The sequence below is a fragment of the Papilio polytes genome, unplaced genomic scaffold (assembly GCF_000836215.1).
Source record: "Papilio polytes unplaced genomic scaffold, Ppol_1.0 DF822067.1, whole genome shotgun sequence".
NCBI lineage: Eukaryota > Metazoa > Arthropoda > Insecta > Lepidoptera > Papilionidae > Papilio > Papilio polytes.
The window spans coordinates 7592523-7613008 of NW_013527137.1; the positions used below are offsets into that span (position 1 = coordinate 7592523).

Consider the following 20486-nt stretch of genomic DNA (forward strand, 5'->3'; position numbering starts at 1 on the left):
GTTTTATTCAAAATATTTACCCCTAAGTTTAGCGGCGTGAAAATATATAGCCTAAAGCGTGACGTAAGTGTAGGGCTTTTTATTAAAGAAAGAATTATTCAAAAATATGCTGTAATTGCTGACATCTTTAACACAAAGAAGTGTGTGTTTACACTTTATTATAATTGTATAGATTAAAAAAACTGTAATGCATGAAAAGTGTTCTGAAAACTCAGAGACGTCATAAGGTTAATTACGTAGTCGCATAATAATGTCACATACATAGTAAATGTGTTTAGAATAGTAAAGACAACTTCATGAATAAATATTTGTCAATATTAACTATCTTACTTCTTACTAATACTATAAATGTGAAAGTTTAGATGGATGGATGTTTGTTAGAGTTTGTAGCCTAAACCGCTGAACAGATTTCGATAAAATTTTGCATAGATGTAGAGGAAAGTCTGGAAGAACACACGGACGGAGTCACGGGCGAAAGCTAGTATAAAATAAGTTTAAGTAACGCCTTATAGAATCTTCCAAACAAATGTTTAGATTAATTTAATATAGTTACATATTATTATATTGTTTTATATATCTTAAAGTGTTTAATGTCGTAATAAATATATTAAAACAGTTTAGTTTTCAAATTAACTCGGTAATAAATATAAGTCGGTAATTTTTTGAAAAATCCAGAATTTCTCGAGAGCAATAATAATAGTGTCTTTCCCCGGGCCTGAATGTTGAAAGTGCACACATACACAGCCAGACAGCGCACACAGACGCGTCCAACTCACACGTATATACGCAACGCACACTAGCGCACACTTTGTAATGAACATTATACATGCTCATTCATTTGATCAATTCCAATTGAATTTTCATTCTAATTGGATAGTTTTGTTTCACATAGTACCTTAAATTAAAACAATACAAAAAATACGTAAATAAATTTTAAACTTCTATTGGAATTATTAAAAACTTAGTAATATAACTTACCGTTGCGAAAAATAACCATTGAAGTATGATTTGGTCGGTGACCTGTAAAAGAAAAAATCATTTAATTTGGAAATCCGTTAAAAAACTGTCTAATTCAAGGAATCTTTTTACTTGTATAAATTGATTAACTATGATTAATTTAACCCATATTTAAAGTGGCTTGACACTGACAAATTAACGTGTATGAGACGAAAGTATCTACAACTTGTGGTTCAGAATTTTATAGGACCTTTAAATTATCTTTTTACCAAATATATTACACATGTATTATTTTCACTTTATTATTTTCTTATTGGAAATATTACTGTCCTTATAAGACTTGAAATAATAAAAAAAATCAAGAATTAAGGATCATCCTTAGTTTAGGATAAATTACATAACGTATAATTTTAAATTATTTGGAATTATAAAAAAAAAGTTAAAAAAATATTCACTCAAGATGGAGAAAGCAATAAAAAAGTCAATACTAATCATATTAGAACACGCTATACATCTCGCACACGAGTTCGAAAGCAATCGGTACAAGCACAACAAGCGCAGAGATCGCGTAGGAGTGCACACATGCAAGATAATCGCTCATCGCTACACGTCTGGCACGCACACAGCGACAGATTCGCAAGCCGCGCACACAAACACAGCGAGTTCGGTGACCGAACGCGTGGCGGTTTTTGCAACGTACCGAGATTCAAAATTTGATCTCGTCCCAGTGAAAGATTTTAAATAAAATAAGCCTTATTCTCTATGAAATAAAGTTCATTATTGGTATAGTATACTAGACATCCGAGATGTTCGTCTTGAGTTTTAATTATTTGATTTTAAACTCTATTTGTTTGTAGTATAAAGTGTAAAATGGCTTGTTGTAGGATGTGCAAATGTCAATTATTGTCATGTGAAGGAAGTCTTTTATGTGAGAGGCGATAGCGGAGTGTTCCATGTTCGATGTTTCTCGTTTAGTTTTATTTCTACGTAAAGACGCTGTACGAAAGACACGCAAGTAAAATTGAATTAACACACTCAATCTTATCAACAATAGAGGTAGGCAGAGTTCCTGATATTTAGTTAAACACTATATGTCGACCTTTCTAACGTAGTTACATTTCTTATAAGATCACTTATAATTCAACATATCTAACTTTTCTCATATATTAGTCTTTACAAGTCAACTAAAACTATTACTAGATTTGACCGCGTCTTTGTCCGTACGAAATTATAAAAAAAAAACTTAAAACGGCCTATATAATGTTCTTCCAGACTATGTTGTCCATTTATGAGAAATTATCCGTCAAGCGAATTTGCAAACATCCATACATATAAATTTCTCATATAATAATAATGTGAAGTGTATTACACAGTTTTGAACAAAATAGCTGTTGCACAAGACTACTCGTGAAATAAAAAAAAATGTTAAAAACAAACTCCATGTTACTAATTGTTAACGTAGCTTTTTATTGGTCCAGTAGTTTTTGACTTATTTTAAGACATATAAAAATCCAAAAATACAAATCTTTCCTCTTTATGTTATTAGTATAGATAGACTGGATTACTATAGATAAATGTAATGTGTATAAACAACAAGGAGTAAATTTCATCATCAAACTATTATAAATGTGAAAGTTTAGATGGATGGATGTTTGTTAGAGTTTGTAGCCTAAACAGCTGAACGGATCTGAATGTTATTTGGCATAGATGTAGAGGATAGTCTGGAAGAACACATAGGCTACTTGGATTTGTTTTAATACCACGCGGATGGAGTCGCGGGCGAAAGCTAGTAATATTTTTATCTGCGATAACTTGTATACTTCGGTTTTTGTTTGTTTTACTATTTTATATGTAAATATATAAAGTACAAAAGTCTTCTAGATCATTGCTTTTGTTTTTTTTTTTTAATTCCACGATCACGGAGTCGCGGGCGTAAGCTAGTATTTTAATATAATTTTCTATTAATGGTTACGCTTGAATGTGATATTAAATTTAGATTATCCGAGATTTGTTCCGGGTGATGCTTATTAAATAACTAGTTTTCGCCTGCGACTCCGTCCGCGTGGAATTAAAAAAAAACAAAAGAGACTATTCTATGTTTTCATCTAGAATATCCTCCACATCTGTACCAATTTTTTCATCCATCAAAATATTCGCATTTATAATACGAGTATTAGTATGATTTGTGGGTTTGAGTTCATTTTAAATTGATAAAGTAACTATTTTACTACTTAAGTATTTGCACATTTATTGCTTTTCTACGTAAATACTTAAATCTTTGTTAAAAGACTTGTTAGACTTTGTTAGAGTTCATAGCCTAAGCGGGTGAACGAATCTCGATTAAATTTGGCACAGATGTAGAACTGAAAGAACAACCACTTACTATTTTTTTTTATAAATTCCGCGTGGACGAATTCGCTTGCGAAACCTAGTATTGCTATAATCATCTGTTATGTATGGCCTACTAACTGTTCCCGTGTGGCTTCATCCGCATGAAATTATGAAAATTTCATTTTATTGTTTACATTTTCCAAATTATCAATAGCAAATGTCAAAATGACATGACTTGACAAACCTTGGCAATCTTGCTTCCTTGATGTTGGCAGCAAGTTATGGTCTCTTTCCCACATTAGGGTTTTTATCCAAATTATTTATCCCCTAAGTTTAATGGCGTGAAAATGTATAGCCTAAAGCGTGACGTTAGTGTAAGGCTTTTAATTAAAATAAGAATTATTCAAAAATATGCTGTAATTGCTGATATCTTAGGACACAAAGAAGTGTGTGTTTACGCTTTATTATAATAGTAAAGATGATTTGCTATCTGTAGATTTTCTCAGAGTTTAAATAACAAGCCTTGAGATGCTTGCAGACTAATAAAATGGGTTTCTTTACATCTGTTTCGACTACTTTATTGACCCTACAACTATTACTAGACAGTATTATTAGTAAAACTGGTTCCTCCAATATTTTGTAAGTAAAAGTTGTTTTGAATACGTTCGTATAGCCCACATTGTCGCTACCCCCTCGGCGGTCGGTATTGTTATAAGAATCTACAATCAGTACATAGAGAACAAACCAACCCTATATTACTTTCACGGGGGCGATTTAGGCCAATGGAAAGTCCCCAACTTTCACCCCCTGGCTGTAATGATCATTTATAAGGTGACGGGGGTTGAGGGGTGCGGTGAGTGTTCGGGGACAGGGTGACGGTCCTTGACGAATTATGGAATAATGTCTGGATTGTGATTCACTTCAAATAATAGTCAAAATACTCAAATTCAATGAAAATTTTATACATTGCACTGGCTTATGTTAATGTATTCAATTTGATTCAAATGATTATTTTTGGTTACTACTAGTTGCTCGCGACTTCGTCCACGTATTAAGATAAAAAAATAGCTTATACTATACCAGTCTGTCACCCTTCAGTGAAAGATTGTGTTAAAACAAATTTTGTAACTTTATAAACAAATCTTTTTAATATTTAAAAATCTTTTTAATCCTTAAAAGACCCGTCGAATTCGTTTTAGAGATTACGTCTTACAAACGTAGCATGTTGACAGACAGTCACAAAATTTTTGATGCGATTTTCGTTTTCGTTCGCGCGAGATGACTTTAAAAAAATTCGCGCTAAGTTTGCGGGCGACAGCTCAGTTACGTACAAACTTATAAAGAGTTTCGAGAAACAGAAATCAGAATTTCCATCCAATAACTAATAAGTCCATCTGACTATTGGTTTTTAGTTTTAAAAATAACTACAAATAGTTAGTTTAGTAACAATTCAGTTTGCAGATTTTAGTTTCGCCAACTTTTGTACTACAAAATAAACTGCATGTGAATCTTATAAACTTCAAATGATATTTAAAAAAAATTACAAATTGTTGGTCGTTATCAAATTAAAATAAAAACGATTACATCGTTTAGCACTCTTATTAACATTTTTTTGCAAACGTCACTAGTCACGACATCTAGAATTAAAAAAAAAGGAAAAAAAATATCGGTCAATCCAACGACAATTCGATAAGTAAAAAAGCGTACATCGTCAACCGAAACGGACCTAATTCTGACGATCTAAATTTAATAACATTAGATTATAGATTAAAAAAGTGCACAAAACGTTACCGTGGTATTACACTGCACACAATACTTATCGCTGTCTCTCTTTTGCTATATAGAAAGAAAGAGATATACCAATAAAAGTATAGCAGTAGAGTTCTACTGTTAGTTTTCCTCTTCCAATATTAAAGCGAAACGAAGTTACGGTGACAAAATCACGGTAAATTTGACGGTCGTCTGTTAAGTTAGAACGATTTAAAACGGGAGCACTGACCTCGGTACGGAAGTTTTAGAAAATTAATTATCTCAATGAAGACGTTGTAACTGTGAGTTTAAACTGCAAAACAGGTGTACGAAAACATGTCTGTCTCAATCTATACTATTATTATAATAAAGCGTAAACACACACTTCTTTGTTGCCTAAGATGTCAGCAATTACAGCATATTTTTGAATAATTATTTTTTTGAAATAAAAAGCCCTACACTTGCGCTTTAGACTATATATTTTAACGCCATTAAACTCAAGGGATAAATATTTTGGATAAAAACCTTAATGTGGGAAAGAGACAATAAGTTACTGCCAACATCAAGGAAGCAAGGTTGCCAAGGTTTGTCAAGTCATGTCATTTTGACATTTGCTATTGCATTTGCTTTCGGCCCTGTAGTTTTTGAGTTATTTCAATACATACAAAAAAAATCTTCTTTACAATATGAGTATAAATAAAAGAAGGCATATCAAGTTGTTAATTATCTACTTAAAGACTTAATCGGCATAGAATTTCTTAGCATAGTGTATTAAGGAAGGGTTTCTCAAATTGCATCATTTAGACCTAAAGATTCACACGCTGATGTAAGGAACAACTAGTCTATGAAAGCAGTTGCAGGGATCATTTTCTGCCATGCCTTGTCCTTCTCCCGTAGGGTCAGCGCACCGGGTTTTCGTCCTCCAAATAACTCTATCATCTGTCATCTCGGTCATCACTCCCTTCTTGATCATGTGACCTTTCACGCAATCCATCCATCTCTTTCTAGGTCTACCTCTACCGGTGTACCTCCACATTCATAACTAACGAAATAAACTATGAAAGCAGTTGTAGTATTAATAAAATAAATAAGCGAGTTCTGAGCGTTTTTTATCGTTCATAGTCTCAAAGGAAACCGGATGTCTAGGACTAGTGTCCGGTCTTACTAAACATGATTTAATGCCGTATTATTTCATTAAAAATCGAAACCGTTAAAGCGTACTAAAGATTTTTTTTTAAATTTATAGACTCTATGGCTATCTTTTTAATATTTTTTTTGAGTAAACTATTTTTTTAAGGTGAGTATTGACGTTACGCGGTGTAATGTTACGAAGTGTATCGCATCGATCGGCTTTTGTTCGCTGGTCGATTTTACTTTGCTCGCCACATGTTCCATTTACTCTCCTTAACTAAATAGGTTCTAATGTTCAGTTAGATTTTAGAAGAAATTTTATCATACTTTGCGTAGTTTAAAGTTGTGTTACTAAAGGTATATCACACCATAAAGGCATTATTGCTTTTTGTTTTTACTGTCGAAACACCAATTTAAGAAGACATTTCTATCTCTGTCATCCTCTTTGATGAAAACAAGGATAAAACATACCTTTGTACAGGTTTTTTAAAGAGGAAGGTCACGGTTACAAGTACAGAAAAATGAGCCTACAAAAGACATCAACGATTTTGTTACTAAGACTAAGTAAGTGAATGTTTTATCGATTTGTACGAATAACTTGTCCTGCTCATCCCAAATATAGTGAAACATGGACAGGAATATGATGAAATTATTGCTTGATATAGCTAATTGTTTAAAAATCGATTTTCGATATGACATTTAGACAAAAATCAATAATACTCTTTATTATGCATGACTTCAATTTCAACGATGAAAAATTATCTAAAATTCAAAAAAAATATGCAAAAATAAATTAAATTATAGATAAACTTTTATTGCAACTTAATTGTGTCTTACATTGAACTTATAAGTAACAACTTAGCACGTAAGTTTTAAATGTACTGTCAATATGTTACTAATAAACATAGGTTGACATGGTAACTTATTTTGTATTGAACCGGAAATCAATTACAAAATAGCTGTCAGTCAATTATTTTTTAGTTAACATGTCTACATATATGCCAATTTGTAAATACAGTGTTACCATATGTAGTTAATGAGGTGTAGGAAATGAAGTGTTATACATATTAACACCGTCACTTCCTGTGCGAAGCTTTCGTAACTTAAAAGCTTGTGCACACTTCAAACTAAACTATGGTACAACTGTTTAGTCTATATATTCCTATGAACCTATTGGCAGACTCTACTCGATTTTTACTTATGGAACTAAACGTTGAATTGCCTGCGAAACAAACGACAGTCGCACAACTGTTTCGCGATACTTTAGTCAAAGGTGTGCGCCCGGTCTTACTTCAATACCGTTACTTTACCGATGACATTCTGCTGACCATAGCTCGATCAGTTAGAAGAACACATTTGAAGCAGTTACTAAATCTGTAAAAATGTATATAGGAAGTAAAATTTTTCAAACGATATATTCAGAAATTTTTGCTATTACTTGGACTGTATTAGTCTTTGATATCAGACCTGTAAGACCTTTGAAAACACGAAGGTAAGACGATAATCAATCTAGACCGAAACCTTTGTATACCTAGTTATGAAACCTTATGGCCATTTGTAGTGTGCACTTACGGAACCAGTACAACTATGGAGAACTACATCACAATGGACAACATCAGTATTTGTGTCAATTCAGAGCAAATATACAGTGGCAAGTCTCATTTGGATGTTACTGATAGACTATGAGTGTACTTAATTTGCTATTCTTTTTATTTTAACAGTGTTTAAATTACTTTAAGTACAACTTGTAAGTTTAGACCACTTTAGACCAAAAATACACATATCTTAATTAAAGTATTCCAAGTTAGATTGTATAAGTATTATGACATATGGAGTCATCATCAACTTGCCCTTATATACTTATGGACAGTCGGCACAGTATATGCTGCTCGTCCATACATCTCTATCTGCCGTCATATCTGAATCCACTCCCTTCTTAAGCATGTCTTCTTTCACACAATCCATCCATACTTTCTTCGGACTTTCATTTCCTTTGTAGCATATTCCTTCTTAAGACTTTCTGGTTTATGTCCCCATCGTCTCGTCGCATAACATGTCCATTTGCATATGTTCTATGGAGTGTTCTAGAAATATTTATAAGGTTCCCCACTTCAACATACATTTTATCAAACTTACCTTTAACAATGATGCGTCTGTTCACAAAACTTTAGTGTCATATTAAGTTGTAAAAAATGGGAATAAGTACACGTCTATCTTTCTCAGGCATTATGTAGAAGGTAGGTGAAAGATTTTTTGAAATCGGTGTAGTAGTTTTTGAGTTATTTACATTCAAAATCTTTCCTCTTCATAATATACTACTAATATAATACTCCATAAACTAGTAGTTGCCTGAGACTTCGTTTCATCTAGATCCATAAATTCATTCCGATATATGGTGACAAAAATCTAAACTCGCGTTAATAATTCTAATAGTATAAGAGTTAAATTGAACCAGCAATACATCGTGAGTTCCGCAGGCTGTGTTCGCGAGGAAGGTTCGCAATAATGTGACCGTAGCGGGGGTAGGGGCTAGCGGGTAGCGGGTAGCGGTGCGGGAGGGGGATGCGCGGGCGCTGGCAATTTGTGCGGCGAGACCGGTCCGACAGCTACCGCGCTACGCGCTACCTCTGTGTGTGTATACACTTCGTTTCCATTGCACACACACGACATACTGATTTATTAAGTTATTTTAAAGACTATTATAAAATGAATTTAATATTAAATAGATGGTTTGTTATACTTGTTAGGTAAATAACGATTTGAAAGCTCAAAAAGTTACAATACCCTGCACCCTTAAAATATGTCTTAAAATAGTACACTTTTAGTATTATATTTGAATGAAATTTGGAATAGACCACACTCGTTTTTAAAAACCATCCACTTAATATAATTAAAATTAACTTAATTAATTATAACTAACTTATATTATTATTTTTAATGTTATCGTACAATTTGTTACTTAACCCGTAGAATTACAACAATTGTTGTCCAACTTCATAAATCGTGACGTATTCGTGTGTGGAAACACGTAACTCGCGAGCCATTGACACGACGGTCCCGGGTTCGAGTCCCGCAGCTGCTTTCGCTCATCTCACATATCTTTCCTACGCCCGCGACCCGCACACCGACAATCTACCACTACCTATAGACCTAAATGATTACACACTTTGCTAAATTTAAAATTTACTGCCATTTTACATATTCGTGTTTTCTCACACCAAATGGTCGATAAAAGGTCTTTCTTATTGTATATTTTACAACTCTGAGTTCGCCACTCTTTAAAGTATGTTGAGTTAATTCAAAAGTAGAGAAATAAGATTTTCAAATAGTAGCCTCGGTTAAGTTATAGGTTAACGTTTACATCGTTCAAGTTGCTTCCTGTCGTAACTTGATTGCTTGGGAACTGGATTGAGGCGAATTGATTTTTTTTCCCATTTTAAACCTTTAGTAAGCTATTTAATTCTACGTGCATAGACAGATTGCTGAATCAAACAAGTTTATACATATATATTTTTAATTATGTTTACGAAAGGAAAGAAAATAAATAGAATAATGTTAAGATAATGTATTATTGTGATGAAAAAATGTATAATTATTATGAAAATACTAATATTATAAATGTGAAAGTTTAGATGGATGGATGTTTGTTAGAGTCAATTAAATTTGGTATAGATGTATAGGATAGTCTGGAAGAAAAAATAAGCTACTCACTTTTTTTTAATACCACGCGAATAGAGTCGCTGGCGAAAGCTAGTTATGATAATGTAATAAATTAAAAGTTAAAGATATAGTTATAAGATTTTTTAAACGATATTTTTTAATTTTCTATTTATTAACAATCGTGCTCACGTATTATTAAATACCAACACTAATAAGAATCTTATTGGAATAATTTAATTCAATTCATATTGTCGCAGTCACACTAGTAATGAGTGTGGAAGGGTACTCCGGTAGAGGTAGAGGTAAAGTTATCCTACCGCTGTCCCCATGTAATGAAACGCCATATTGCACAAGACTCATCATCTCCCCTGCCTTATCCTACTCCCGTAGGGTCGGCGCACCGGGTTTTCGTCCTCCAAAGCACTCTATCATCTGTCATCTCAGTCAAGACAAGACAAGACTGTTATTTTATTATACCCTCTAAATGAATACAAAACACAGATTATAAAACAACAACTTACTACAGAAAATACTACATAAAGGGATGGATGGATTGCGTGAAGGACATGATCAAGGGAGCGATGACTGAGATGACGTTTGATAGACTTATGACGTATGCTGATAGAGTTATGTGGAGGACAAAAACCTGTTGCGCCTATACCTAAGTAGGATAAAGAGGATGGTGATTTTTAGGCCTAGTTTGAACTTTAGTTGTGCTATATGAAAATAATACATGTCTTGAAAAGAATGGACAAGGATTTCGCTGCCCGGACATCGCTCGTGCCTCCTGTCTTAGTTATTTTAAACTGAAGCAGGTTATAATAATAAATGTAAATATATAAGGGGTATTACGTTTAGTTTAGATAGATTTGTCCTCAATACAGTCGTAGTTAAAAGTTAAAATAATAAAAAAGATTAAAAATTCAAAGATTCATACTAGGGTGACCATGTTTTAATCTGAAGCGGAAGATATTTTTTTTGCTAAGTACACTATTTACACTTGAAATTATCTATATTATATAAATCTAAACCCAATATCGACTTAACATATAGAACAAAATGCTAAGGAAAGGTTATATAGACAGAATACCAGTAAATGAGTACAGTTATAATTGTAGCCTGTTTTTTTTAATAAAGAAAGAAAAGGAAAACAATATATTTTTATACAAGTGAAAGAGAAAATACAATTATCAAGTAGAAACCAGAGCTGGACGGGGAATGTAATTGGACATCAATAGCTCATATCTGCCTATATCTCTATGTACAAGTGTGAATTTAGGTAATGACACCGTCATTTGTTTATTTATTTTATTTTTATTTATTATATTGTATTGAGTCAAATCAGGGACTTAATTCCCTTAACTTCAGATAAATCTAAAAAAATGTATAATTGAGTTTTACTTCTACATCAGAAGCCCTTTGTGGGCCTTCACTTGTTTAGCAATTTCTTAAAATATGTACTGTCCTGAGAAATCGAATAAATATGGTGCACCTAATCTTTTTCGTTGGGACAAGTTCGGCATTGAGTCCGACACTCGGTCAAGGCTAAGACTAAATCTAGACATATATGCAACGCCGACGGCAGAGATGAAACTTGATACTGTTAGAAAAGCTGAGGGAAATTCGTGATTTTTGAAAAACATGATTTGATAGACAGATGTACTTAATGAAGTCTGTTATTCCAGAGTTAGGTAGAAATAGATAATATTCTTTCGATTCTGTTGCTTACTTTATAATAATGCAAAATAATAATAAGTTTAGTTCGATGGTTTGGACATGAAATCATAACTAATGACATTATTACCTACATTTTTTACTTTTGCGTAGAGTAACACCTGAAAGGTGCTTGTTATGAGAATAATTTTAGCTGTTTTCATGAAAGCCGACTATGTTATGAAAGTTGAAAACTTTAGGCTGAAAAATTTTATATTTAAATAGTTTATTATTGTTCAAAGGGGTTTTTTATTTAAATGTCTCCCTTGTCTAATTGGTTGATTAAAAAAAATGGTTTAAAAATATTCATATGTATTTATTCTAAATTCGTATGAAAGTATACAGCTTAGAATGACCAAAGAATAAATAGTAATTTGATAAACTAGTGCTTCAGCCGAGACCTAGGTATTATAACAATGACTCATACAACCAATGACTTCAATTTTCATTTGTAATTCCAAGAGTTGCGGATAGATGGCGTTATAACATATTAATGGAATTGCGATAATAGCGACATCTTTTGCAAATTTCTGCGAATTACAAAATTAATTTTCATCTTGATCTACATAATGATAAATGAGAAATGGGTAGACAGAGACCTGAAACAATTAACATATAAATTGGTTTCATACAAATAATGTTAATTAAAATTTCATCAATATGAAGTTACTAGGTGAAGATAAGATGTCAAAATTGTACGGTTGAAATTATTTGTTCAAAGAAAAATAACGTTACAATGAATTTTTTTAAGACGTTGATAAAACTTTATACATTTCAAAAAATAGTATTAAAAACGTGATTTAATTAAATCAGTTTTACATTGAATTATTTTTATAGAAAACTAAAGATTTTTTGTTAGTAATTTAATTTAGTAACTTAGACCTAACTTACTTTTATAATAATACATTTTATGTACAAAAAATATTTAGCTAGCAATATTTACGCTACATAACATGAGTGATTTAAGCTAGTAACTAGTAAGTATCGATAAAACAATTTGAAATTAGTTCACCATACATCCCCACTAAGGCTCGAAGTCTACGTAACTTAGATGACTAGGTCATAGTCAAGCACTGCAGATTAACTATACACATATCTTTAACATTTATACATCAGTCTTTTTTTTCCTTAAACAATAGATTATTTTTTTTCCCTTAATCTATGGTCAATTTACTATCGTTTCAATTTATGGTATTTAAAAAGAAGTCATGCTTTTATGGGTTAAATTTCTACGCAAATATCATCATGTGTTCCTTCACAATAAAAATATTAAAAATTTGCTATGATTGTAAAAAAAGTAGTTTAGATTTTTTTTTAATTTCTAGTATAGTATGAAATATTTTTTTTGTATCTTAAATTAAAAGACTAATGAAAATTGATGACTATGAAATTGAAAGATAAAATGTATTGCCGTCTCTTTTTCTCAATGGAAGAGAAAAGGATGACAAGATATTTCATACAAGTGTTTCGATATTGGAAAATCTATACTTACACTTTGTTTATTGTTAATAAGTTTTTTTCTAAAAATGAATTATTAATAATAGTAAATTTTACTTTCTTTTTCTTATAGTTTGTTAGTAAAAGAAAAAATATTGTGATACGAAAAACATTCTTAATTCAAGAATTTACTGAAGTGGGTTATGAAGATTATGTTCTACGTTTTTGCTATATTTGGTATTTTTGACCGACTTCCCAAAAGAAGGAGGTACTCAATTCGTCTGTATGTTTTTTTTTATCTCTTACTACTAGAAAATTACTAAGTACGATTTATTCTATTTTTACCCCTACTGTGATTTTATTAAATAACTTGATTTATACATGATTCTTAGTTGACTTTTACTCTATATTTCTATGTATGTGATTTTATAACCTCAAAGTAAACACATACATTGTTATTGCTATCTCTGTTTATTCAATGGGAATGAGTAGGATGTCGTATTCTTGTGTTTATACTTATTAGTTTGTTACAAGAGAAAATAAATTGGACTCGGTTATGACATGTAATAAAGTAACTAATATTGTTTCACAATTTTCTTCGTAAAAGTCTTTTTTCAGAATATTTTCATTTGGAGATATCAATAGAGATTCCAATAAGAAATTTTATTGGTTTAAAAAGTATTTTTTTGGCGATCTCTGAATATTTTGATAAATGGATACTACTTAATAATTGTAAGAGAGAATAACTATATAATATTTTATTATTATTAAATAATATAATATGTTTTCAGTTAGTTCATAATGACTTCCTGTAGGTCGTCCTTTCCTTTCCTTTTCTTATATTCAATGATAATTTTCCCAATGAAAATCGGCTTATTTCATGTGTCAGCCACGTGTATCTACAAAACTACCTTATCCCATATTTTGGTCTTAAGTTCACAATCCTGTCTACTCAAATTTATCAAAAAATATAGAGATTTACTTCTAAATTTCTAGATACTATTCTTATATTAATTAAATGATATTCTGATCTAAAATGGATTCTTAGTTAAAATCAATATTGAAATTATGAAATAGCAAGAACTTTTGAAAGATCATTAAATTGGGATTAACTACAAGATTTTGCTATTGGGTAAAACTATACACATGTTCAAAAGTCACGAAGCACAACTCACCCTGTGATGTTTCCACGTTTTTCCACTCAAGGGAATGAAGGGAAAGCGGCAATGGCCCAACTGAAAACAACGAGGCGTCAAGGCATAACCGTGGAATCCGACACGGGCCCTCGGCACGGCACTGCACGCTCACCGGCACATCGGAGCTTTCACCACAGACGAATACAGCAGATAACAAAGCAAAAGAAATCACGCCACTACGTACTATATAAACAAAATTCGTTCTATATAGTCTGAACACTTGGTCGAAGAACACCGAAAACCGTTTCGAAAATAGCCACGCTTTCGTATTTCGAAAAAGCGGGCGCGCGCACGCAAGCGGCCCGCTCTTTTGAGCGCCGCGTCGCGTTTCCATTTCGGCGCGCGTTACGTCGTTTCGCTTCTGAGGGAAAGAGACGGATATTATTTCCAGCGCGCAGCCTCGAACCCTAGGCGAGTTCAATGTACCGGCCTCCTCCGTGGGCGCGGGCGACGGCTTGCCTCCCGCTCGCACTCGGTACCGTCACCGCGCGCTCGACAGAGAGCGCCGCCGCCGGTCCACTTTTTGTTCTGAACTTGAATTTCGATCAATATACTGCGACGCGATCCATCTTGGTACTTGCAGTTTATTTTTTTAATTCTCTTTTCATCGTTGTGTAAAAAGGGTGCGGTCACGATCTTGAATCCTTTTTTTTTTACTTTGAAAAATCTTACGTTTAGAGTCACAACCAAAACAAAAAGTTGGCGATGAATACAAAAAGGTGACAATCAAGAACATTGATAATGATTGAACATAATTGATTAGCACACATTAAAGTAAAAAAACTTCGAGCAACACACTTTCACTAATTATCGTTGAAAGTGCGCTGCGAAGGTAAAAAAAAGATTGTATCGTACGCATACTTGTATGTGGAGTTAATTACACACGTTTGCGCATAAGGTTGTCTACAGACGAGAAATAGTAAGAAGTAGATAAAAAGTTGCAGGTTAATTAACAGGCTTAAGTTGTAAATTAGTAACATTTATAGATCTGGCTTGTTAATATTAATAAACTTGTAATTAAATAGCACACTCATTACATGTTAAAGGCATTAAGAATAAAAAGTAATGTCGATAACTAAAACAGGAATTGTGTCACATTAATATAATGTCCAGTGCGCTAAAGAGTAAGACACGCAGACGAACTATGCGATTCATACTGGCCTGGCAACAGCAGATTCACGGACGCCTATTTATAAGTCTTGCGCTTGCCAATTAGAGGTCTAGACTGTACACTGTGTAAATTAAGATATAGCTTGATAGCGTGGTCCAAGTTTGATGCAAAGGATTTGTTATTTAAATTTTACTGATTTTGTTCGTTAATTATTTTCGGTTATTATTATGCCTTTTTTATCAATTTTTTGTTTTTTCTTTTTACTTAAATGAGAGTAATGAAAAGGATTTATATCAACCAGATTTTTTTATCGTTTAATGTTAATTTTTTTTAATTTAATGAAACTATAAATTCTTATAAGTATTACATGTACTCAAGTAAACATGTTTTTATCGATTGAATCTTTGTGTTCACGTAAAAAAGAACGAGTTTCAGTAATGACACCGCAAGATGTTATTTAAATATCAAGTACATACATTGTATCGTAAACACTATTAAATTTTGGCGTGTTACGAGTTGTTTTTTTAAGTCAATTGCAGCCATACAAATATCAAGGACATAATTGAGAAAAACTGACTGGTAAATTGTTTTTACGCACAAAATCAATATCACCATTGTATTTCAGTAAAGGACAAATTCGTTTTCAATGTTTTTGTTTTTTTTTTACAAAATGTACAAAGCAAGCTGTTCTATAGTTTATTTTATTTTGTAACCCCTTTTTAGATGAACCTCATAAAAGGTCTCAACAAACTAGTCTTAAATGACTTTACAAGTAAAGCTAATTAATAACCTCTAAACAACGTAAATACCAAACATTTTTGAACAGCCAAAAATGTATTTTTCTTAGAACACTCTAGTAACTTTATGGTGCTAAGCGATTGTTGCAAAAAATTTATTTTTAAAATAAATATCTGATGAATCTACCTACAACTTTACTGCTATTAAATATATTGTGAAAGTAAGAAAAAACTACTATAGTTTGGCGAATTAATTAAACTTGGCCAGACAAAGTATCAAAGAGTAGTAGTCGTGGTACGCCGCCCGCCGACGGGGCCGCGCTGTAGGCGTCACTGTGCGAGCGATACAGCTATATGTTGCGCTGCTTCCTTACGTACGTTGCGCGGGCGCAGCGTCGATACCGGCTTTTACCTTTGCACGCTTATTTCCCTAGAATTGGATAGAGTTTTCGAAGAAAGTTACCTATGGTATTAGAACCAGTACCCTACTGTATTTATTTAACTCAACAGATGGGTGAATCTTTGAATATTTTAAGTTTTATTAGGGGAAAATGATTAATATAGATTTATAACAATTACTAAATGTTTAATGCAATGGAGTCCGTTATTGAAAGCTACATCTGGGCTCTTCTTTACAATTCAAAGAAGAAAATGTCTTTTTTTGTATTAACGATAAATATAAGCATTTTGCATTGTCACTACTTTCGTTCATAAGGGCCTGTCCCACCAAATTGTAAATCGTCTGATAACAATCGAACGTGTAAAATACGTGTTGGAAATATCCGATTTTGTTCCCTTATCTGATAGTGGCGTCATTTTTAAACTATCTGAGACTCTATCAGCCAGTGGTGGGACAGGTGCTACAACTACTTTTAAAACATTAGTTTTTGTAAAATCAATTTCCAATATGAGATAAAGGAGAAAGGGAGTGAAGGAAGGAACGGAGAAGAATTTAAAAGCAGAAGTATAACACCCACATGATTGTCACTTTTTTTTTTCTCGTACGAAAAATTGGCTTAGATTTTTTTGATTGTGTATTACGTTTTTATATTTTTCCTACGTCAAAATAAATATACTAAAGTAATCATTAGAGAACCCATACTACTATTATAAAGAGTAAAGATTAGATCTGTATTGAGTAGGTTCCGAAACTACTGAAGCGAAACAAAATATCTCTCGCCATTAGAAAGCTACATTGATTTATAGACTCCTAGCTTTCTTAGCGACCCCGTTCGCATAGAATAAAAAAAAAGTAAGTAAACCTACGTGTTCTTCCAGACTATCCTCTACATCTATGCCAAGTTCAGCCGTTTAGGCTACAAACTCAAACAAACATCCATCCATCTAAACTTTTGCATTTATAATATTAGTTACGAAATTAGTATGTTAGAGGATGTTTGAGAGTAGTCCCAGTGGTAGAGAAGGTAAGGAGTAAAAGGTTGGCATGGTATGGGCATGTTATAAGGAGGGATGAATCGCATGTTACAAGGAGAACGTTAGTTATGAGTGTGGAAGGGTACACCTGTGGAGGTAGACCTAGAAAGATATGGATTGCGTGACATGATAGAGAAGGGAGTGATGACTAAGATGACGATAGAGTTATGTGGAGGACAAAAACCTGTTTTGCCGACCCTACGGGAGTATGGTAAGGAGGATGATAAATATTAGTTGGATACAATCAACGGGAAGGGTATGGATGTGACAGAAAAGATAAGAGATATATACTTTGCGAGCCAGTCGAAGTTGGTGTGGATAGCTAGTAGTATTGTAAAATATTATAGTATAGTAGTAGGCATTAACAATGTTAATTATTACAAATATTAATTACTAGCTGTTTCCGTGCGACTTCATCCGCATGAAATTATTAATATTTTATTTATATTTTTTACATTTGTCAAATTATCAATTACAAATGTCAAAATGACAATCTTGCTTCCTTGATGTTGGCAGCAACTTATGGTCTCTTTCCCACATTAGGGTTTTTATCCAAAATGTTCACCACTTAAGATTAATGGCGTTAAAATATAGGTATAGTCTAAAGACGCAATTTTAGAGCTTTTGATTAAAAAAAATGATTATTCAAAAATATGGTGTAATTGCTGACATCTTGGCAAAAAAGAAGTGTGTGTTTACGCTTTATTATAATATTATAGATTAATTATAAAGCCAAAAACTCTTATCTGTATTATTTGTAACATTAATTAAAATAGCAAAGCGATAAACGGATAATTACTACTAAATGGTAATAATTAAAACAACTAAACAAAACTTTGGTAATGTTAAAGTTATAACTGCATATTAAAAAAAAAAGTATTTCAGCAGCTCCTGTGTATATAACATTAAATGTGTCATAATGGTGTCATAAAAATCAAAATGTCTTACCGAAATTGTTTACCCTCATTTTTTCAAATTTATAATCTGAAACAATAAAATGAATATTATTAGATTACAATTTAAAAAAACGCGATGAAATAAATCCTAGATATAGAGTTTATTATGCTTTATGAAAAAAAGCGTATAAAAATAGCTTAAACAAAAAAAAATCAAGTTAAAATAAAAAATGCTAGGGGGGGGGGGGTTATTTTCGACAGTTATTTTTCCACTGCTGATTATGTTAGTCTTGTGATCTCGATTGCCCTTTGTAATGTCCTTAGAATGACCCTTATGTCTTCTTGTGTAGAGTGCATATCTCTTTGATGTTATTAGGATAATGTGGAACTCTTGTTTAGGGAGGAATCCATTCATTTGTAAACCTTTAATGTCAATGGTCAACTGTGTGGTTAGAACAGTCTAATTAACTAGTAGGACTTATGAACGGGTGAGGAGGGAAATATCTACTAATCTTGGGTAGTACACGTACAATGTACTAAAAAGTAATGCTACTTAGCACTGTACTAAAAGTAACATTACCGAACGGCTTCTGTTAATCAGACATTTGGCACTTTTAGTACACTACGCAATATCAGTGTTTGCCTCTTTATTGTTTGATTGTATTGAATATTTGCCAGTTTGAAGCATCCACCTTCAGTAATGAGAATCAAAAGTGGATAAAATTGTTTATAACTTAAATTAACATATGTTTGACCCTACTTAAAATTTGATGTGAAGGAATCTGTAACTTTCGTTATATTCTATTTATGTTATTGTTTACTCACGAATCTGAAGTACTAAAGGTACTAAAAGTGTGTACTAGTATGTCTTACCTATTGTACTAGTGTGGTGTGCACTTGCAGATGTCCGATTAAGCACAAGACTAATATCTACATATCCTTGTTAGAAGAGTGGGGTATTTATGGTTAATAAGAGAGAAAAACTGCATTAATCTGCTATCATACTATCAATCAAATCATACTAATTTCTATTTAAACTACTAAAAGAACTAGTGTTTATTATCTCCTTTCTATATCCCATATAGTCTTTGAGAAATATAAACCCAATTGTAGAGTAAACAACTAATTAACAAATTCGAATTTGTCCTTGAATCGATTTTTCCAAACGAAAAACAACTTCAGGGCGAAAAACATTTAATTACGGATAACAAAGTCCCTATCCATGAACAAAGAGCCTTCATTAAACCCACAGTCAAAACAACCCCACGCGCGACAGATAAAAAAATAAAAAAACACTGGTACAAACAACCCTTTTCGAAAAACAAAAAAAAAATTAAGACATGCACACATCTATAATATGCGAGTGTGATCCATGTAACTAACGCTCGAAAAAAGGAATAGATAAAGAAAAGGGACAGAGTCGTATGTAAGAACAGGATAGATATTCTCCCCCACAAATATATGGTATATCTATTTGGGATTTTTAATGCGGCGTTGCCATACCTCACGGATAGGGAGGGTCATGGGTTTTGGATGTCCAGCCCCATGCTTAACGCAAGTTTTTTTTCTTTACGGACTCTAGTAGCTCTGGTAGCTTTGTTAAATGTCTCTTGTTCTACAAAAAACAAATGAAATGTTATACTTAAATGTTTTTGCGTCTACCAAAAATTGTATCTTGTGAATCCTTTCACTATTTTTTTTACCAGACTTAGAAAACGAGGTGAGGTTTTCAAATCCTCTGTGTGTTTTTATATTTTGTTCATATTTATTATAGGTTATGTCTTTAATTATATTTTGAAACTATAGATTAGGTATATTCTTAAGTGGTTGTTCATGGAATTTCTCCATAGATAACATTCCATAAACATTCTGACAAGATATACTTTACGACATAAACATAGTGCTTAGGCACAAAAACATTTTTAAGTATTAACTTTCTTATTATTTTTTAAGTCTAGCCTAATCTAGATCATTGACTGGCAACGTCTATTCATCCTGTTTTTTTTTAATTCTTTTTATAAGATACGTACAAAATTACTTTCCTACACCAATCTTACTAATATCATAAATGCGAGAGTTTAGATGTATGTATGGATGTTTGTTAGAGTTTGTAGCCTTAACGGCTGAACTCATA

The 20486-nt window shown here is 32.5% G+C and overlaps 1 protein-coding gene across 4 annotated transcripts in view; it reads right to left on the bottom strand.

Annotated features, from left to right (window-relative positions):
- The window catches only part of LOC106107292, a 50862-nt gene that overhangs the window by 17841 nt on the left and 12535 nt on the right, over positions 1 to 20486 (bottom strand). For 2 of the 4 annotated variants that reach the window (XR_001225859.1, XR_001225858.1), the window contains exons 2-3: positions 18405 to 18440; positions 979 to 1020 (exon numbers count right to left, since the gene is read on the bottom strand). Coding sequence is in view for 2 of the 4 variants with exons in the window: in XM_013288088.1 (XP_013143542.1) it covers positions 979 to 1020; positions 14154 to 14508 (397 nt within the window). In the remaining 2 variants the exon portion in view is untranslated. Of the gene's footprint in view, positions 1 to 978; positions 1021 to 14153; positions 14802 to 18404; positions 18441 to 20486 lie in introns of those variants that run through there. The other 2 variants (XM_013288088.1, XM_013288087.1) reach the window with 1 other exon arrangement.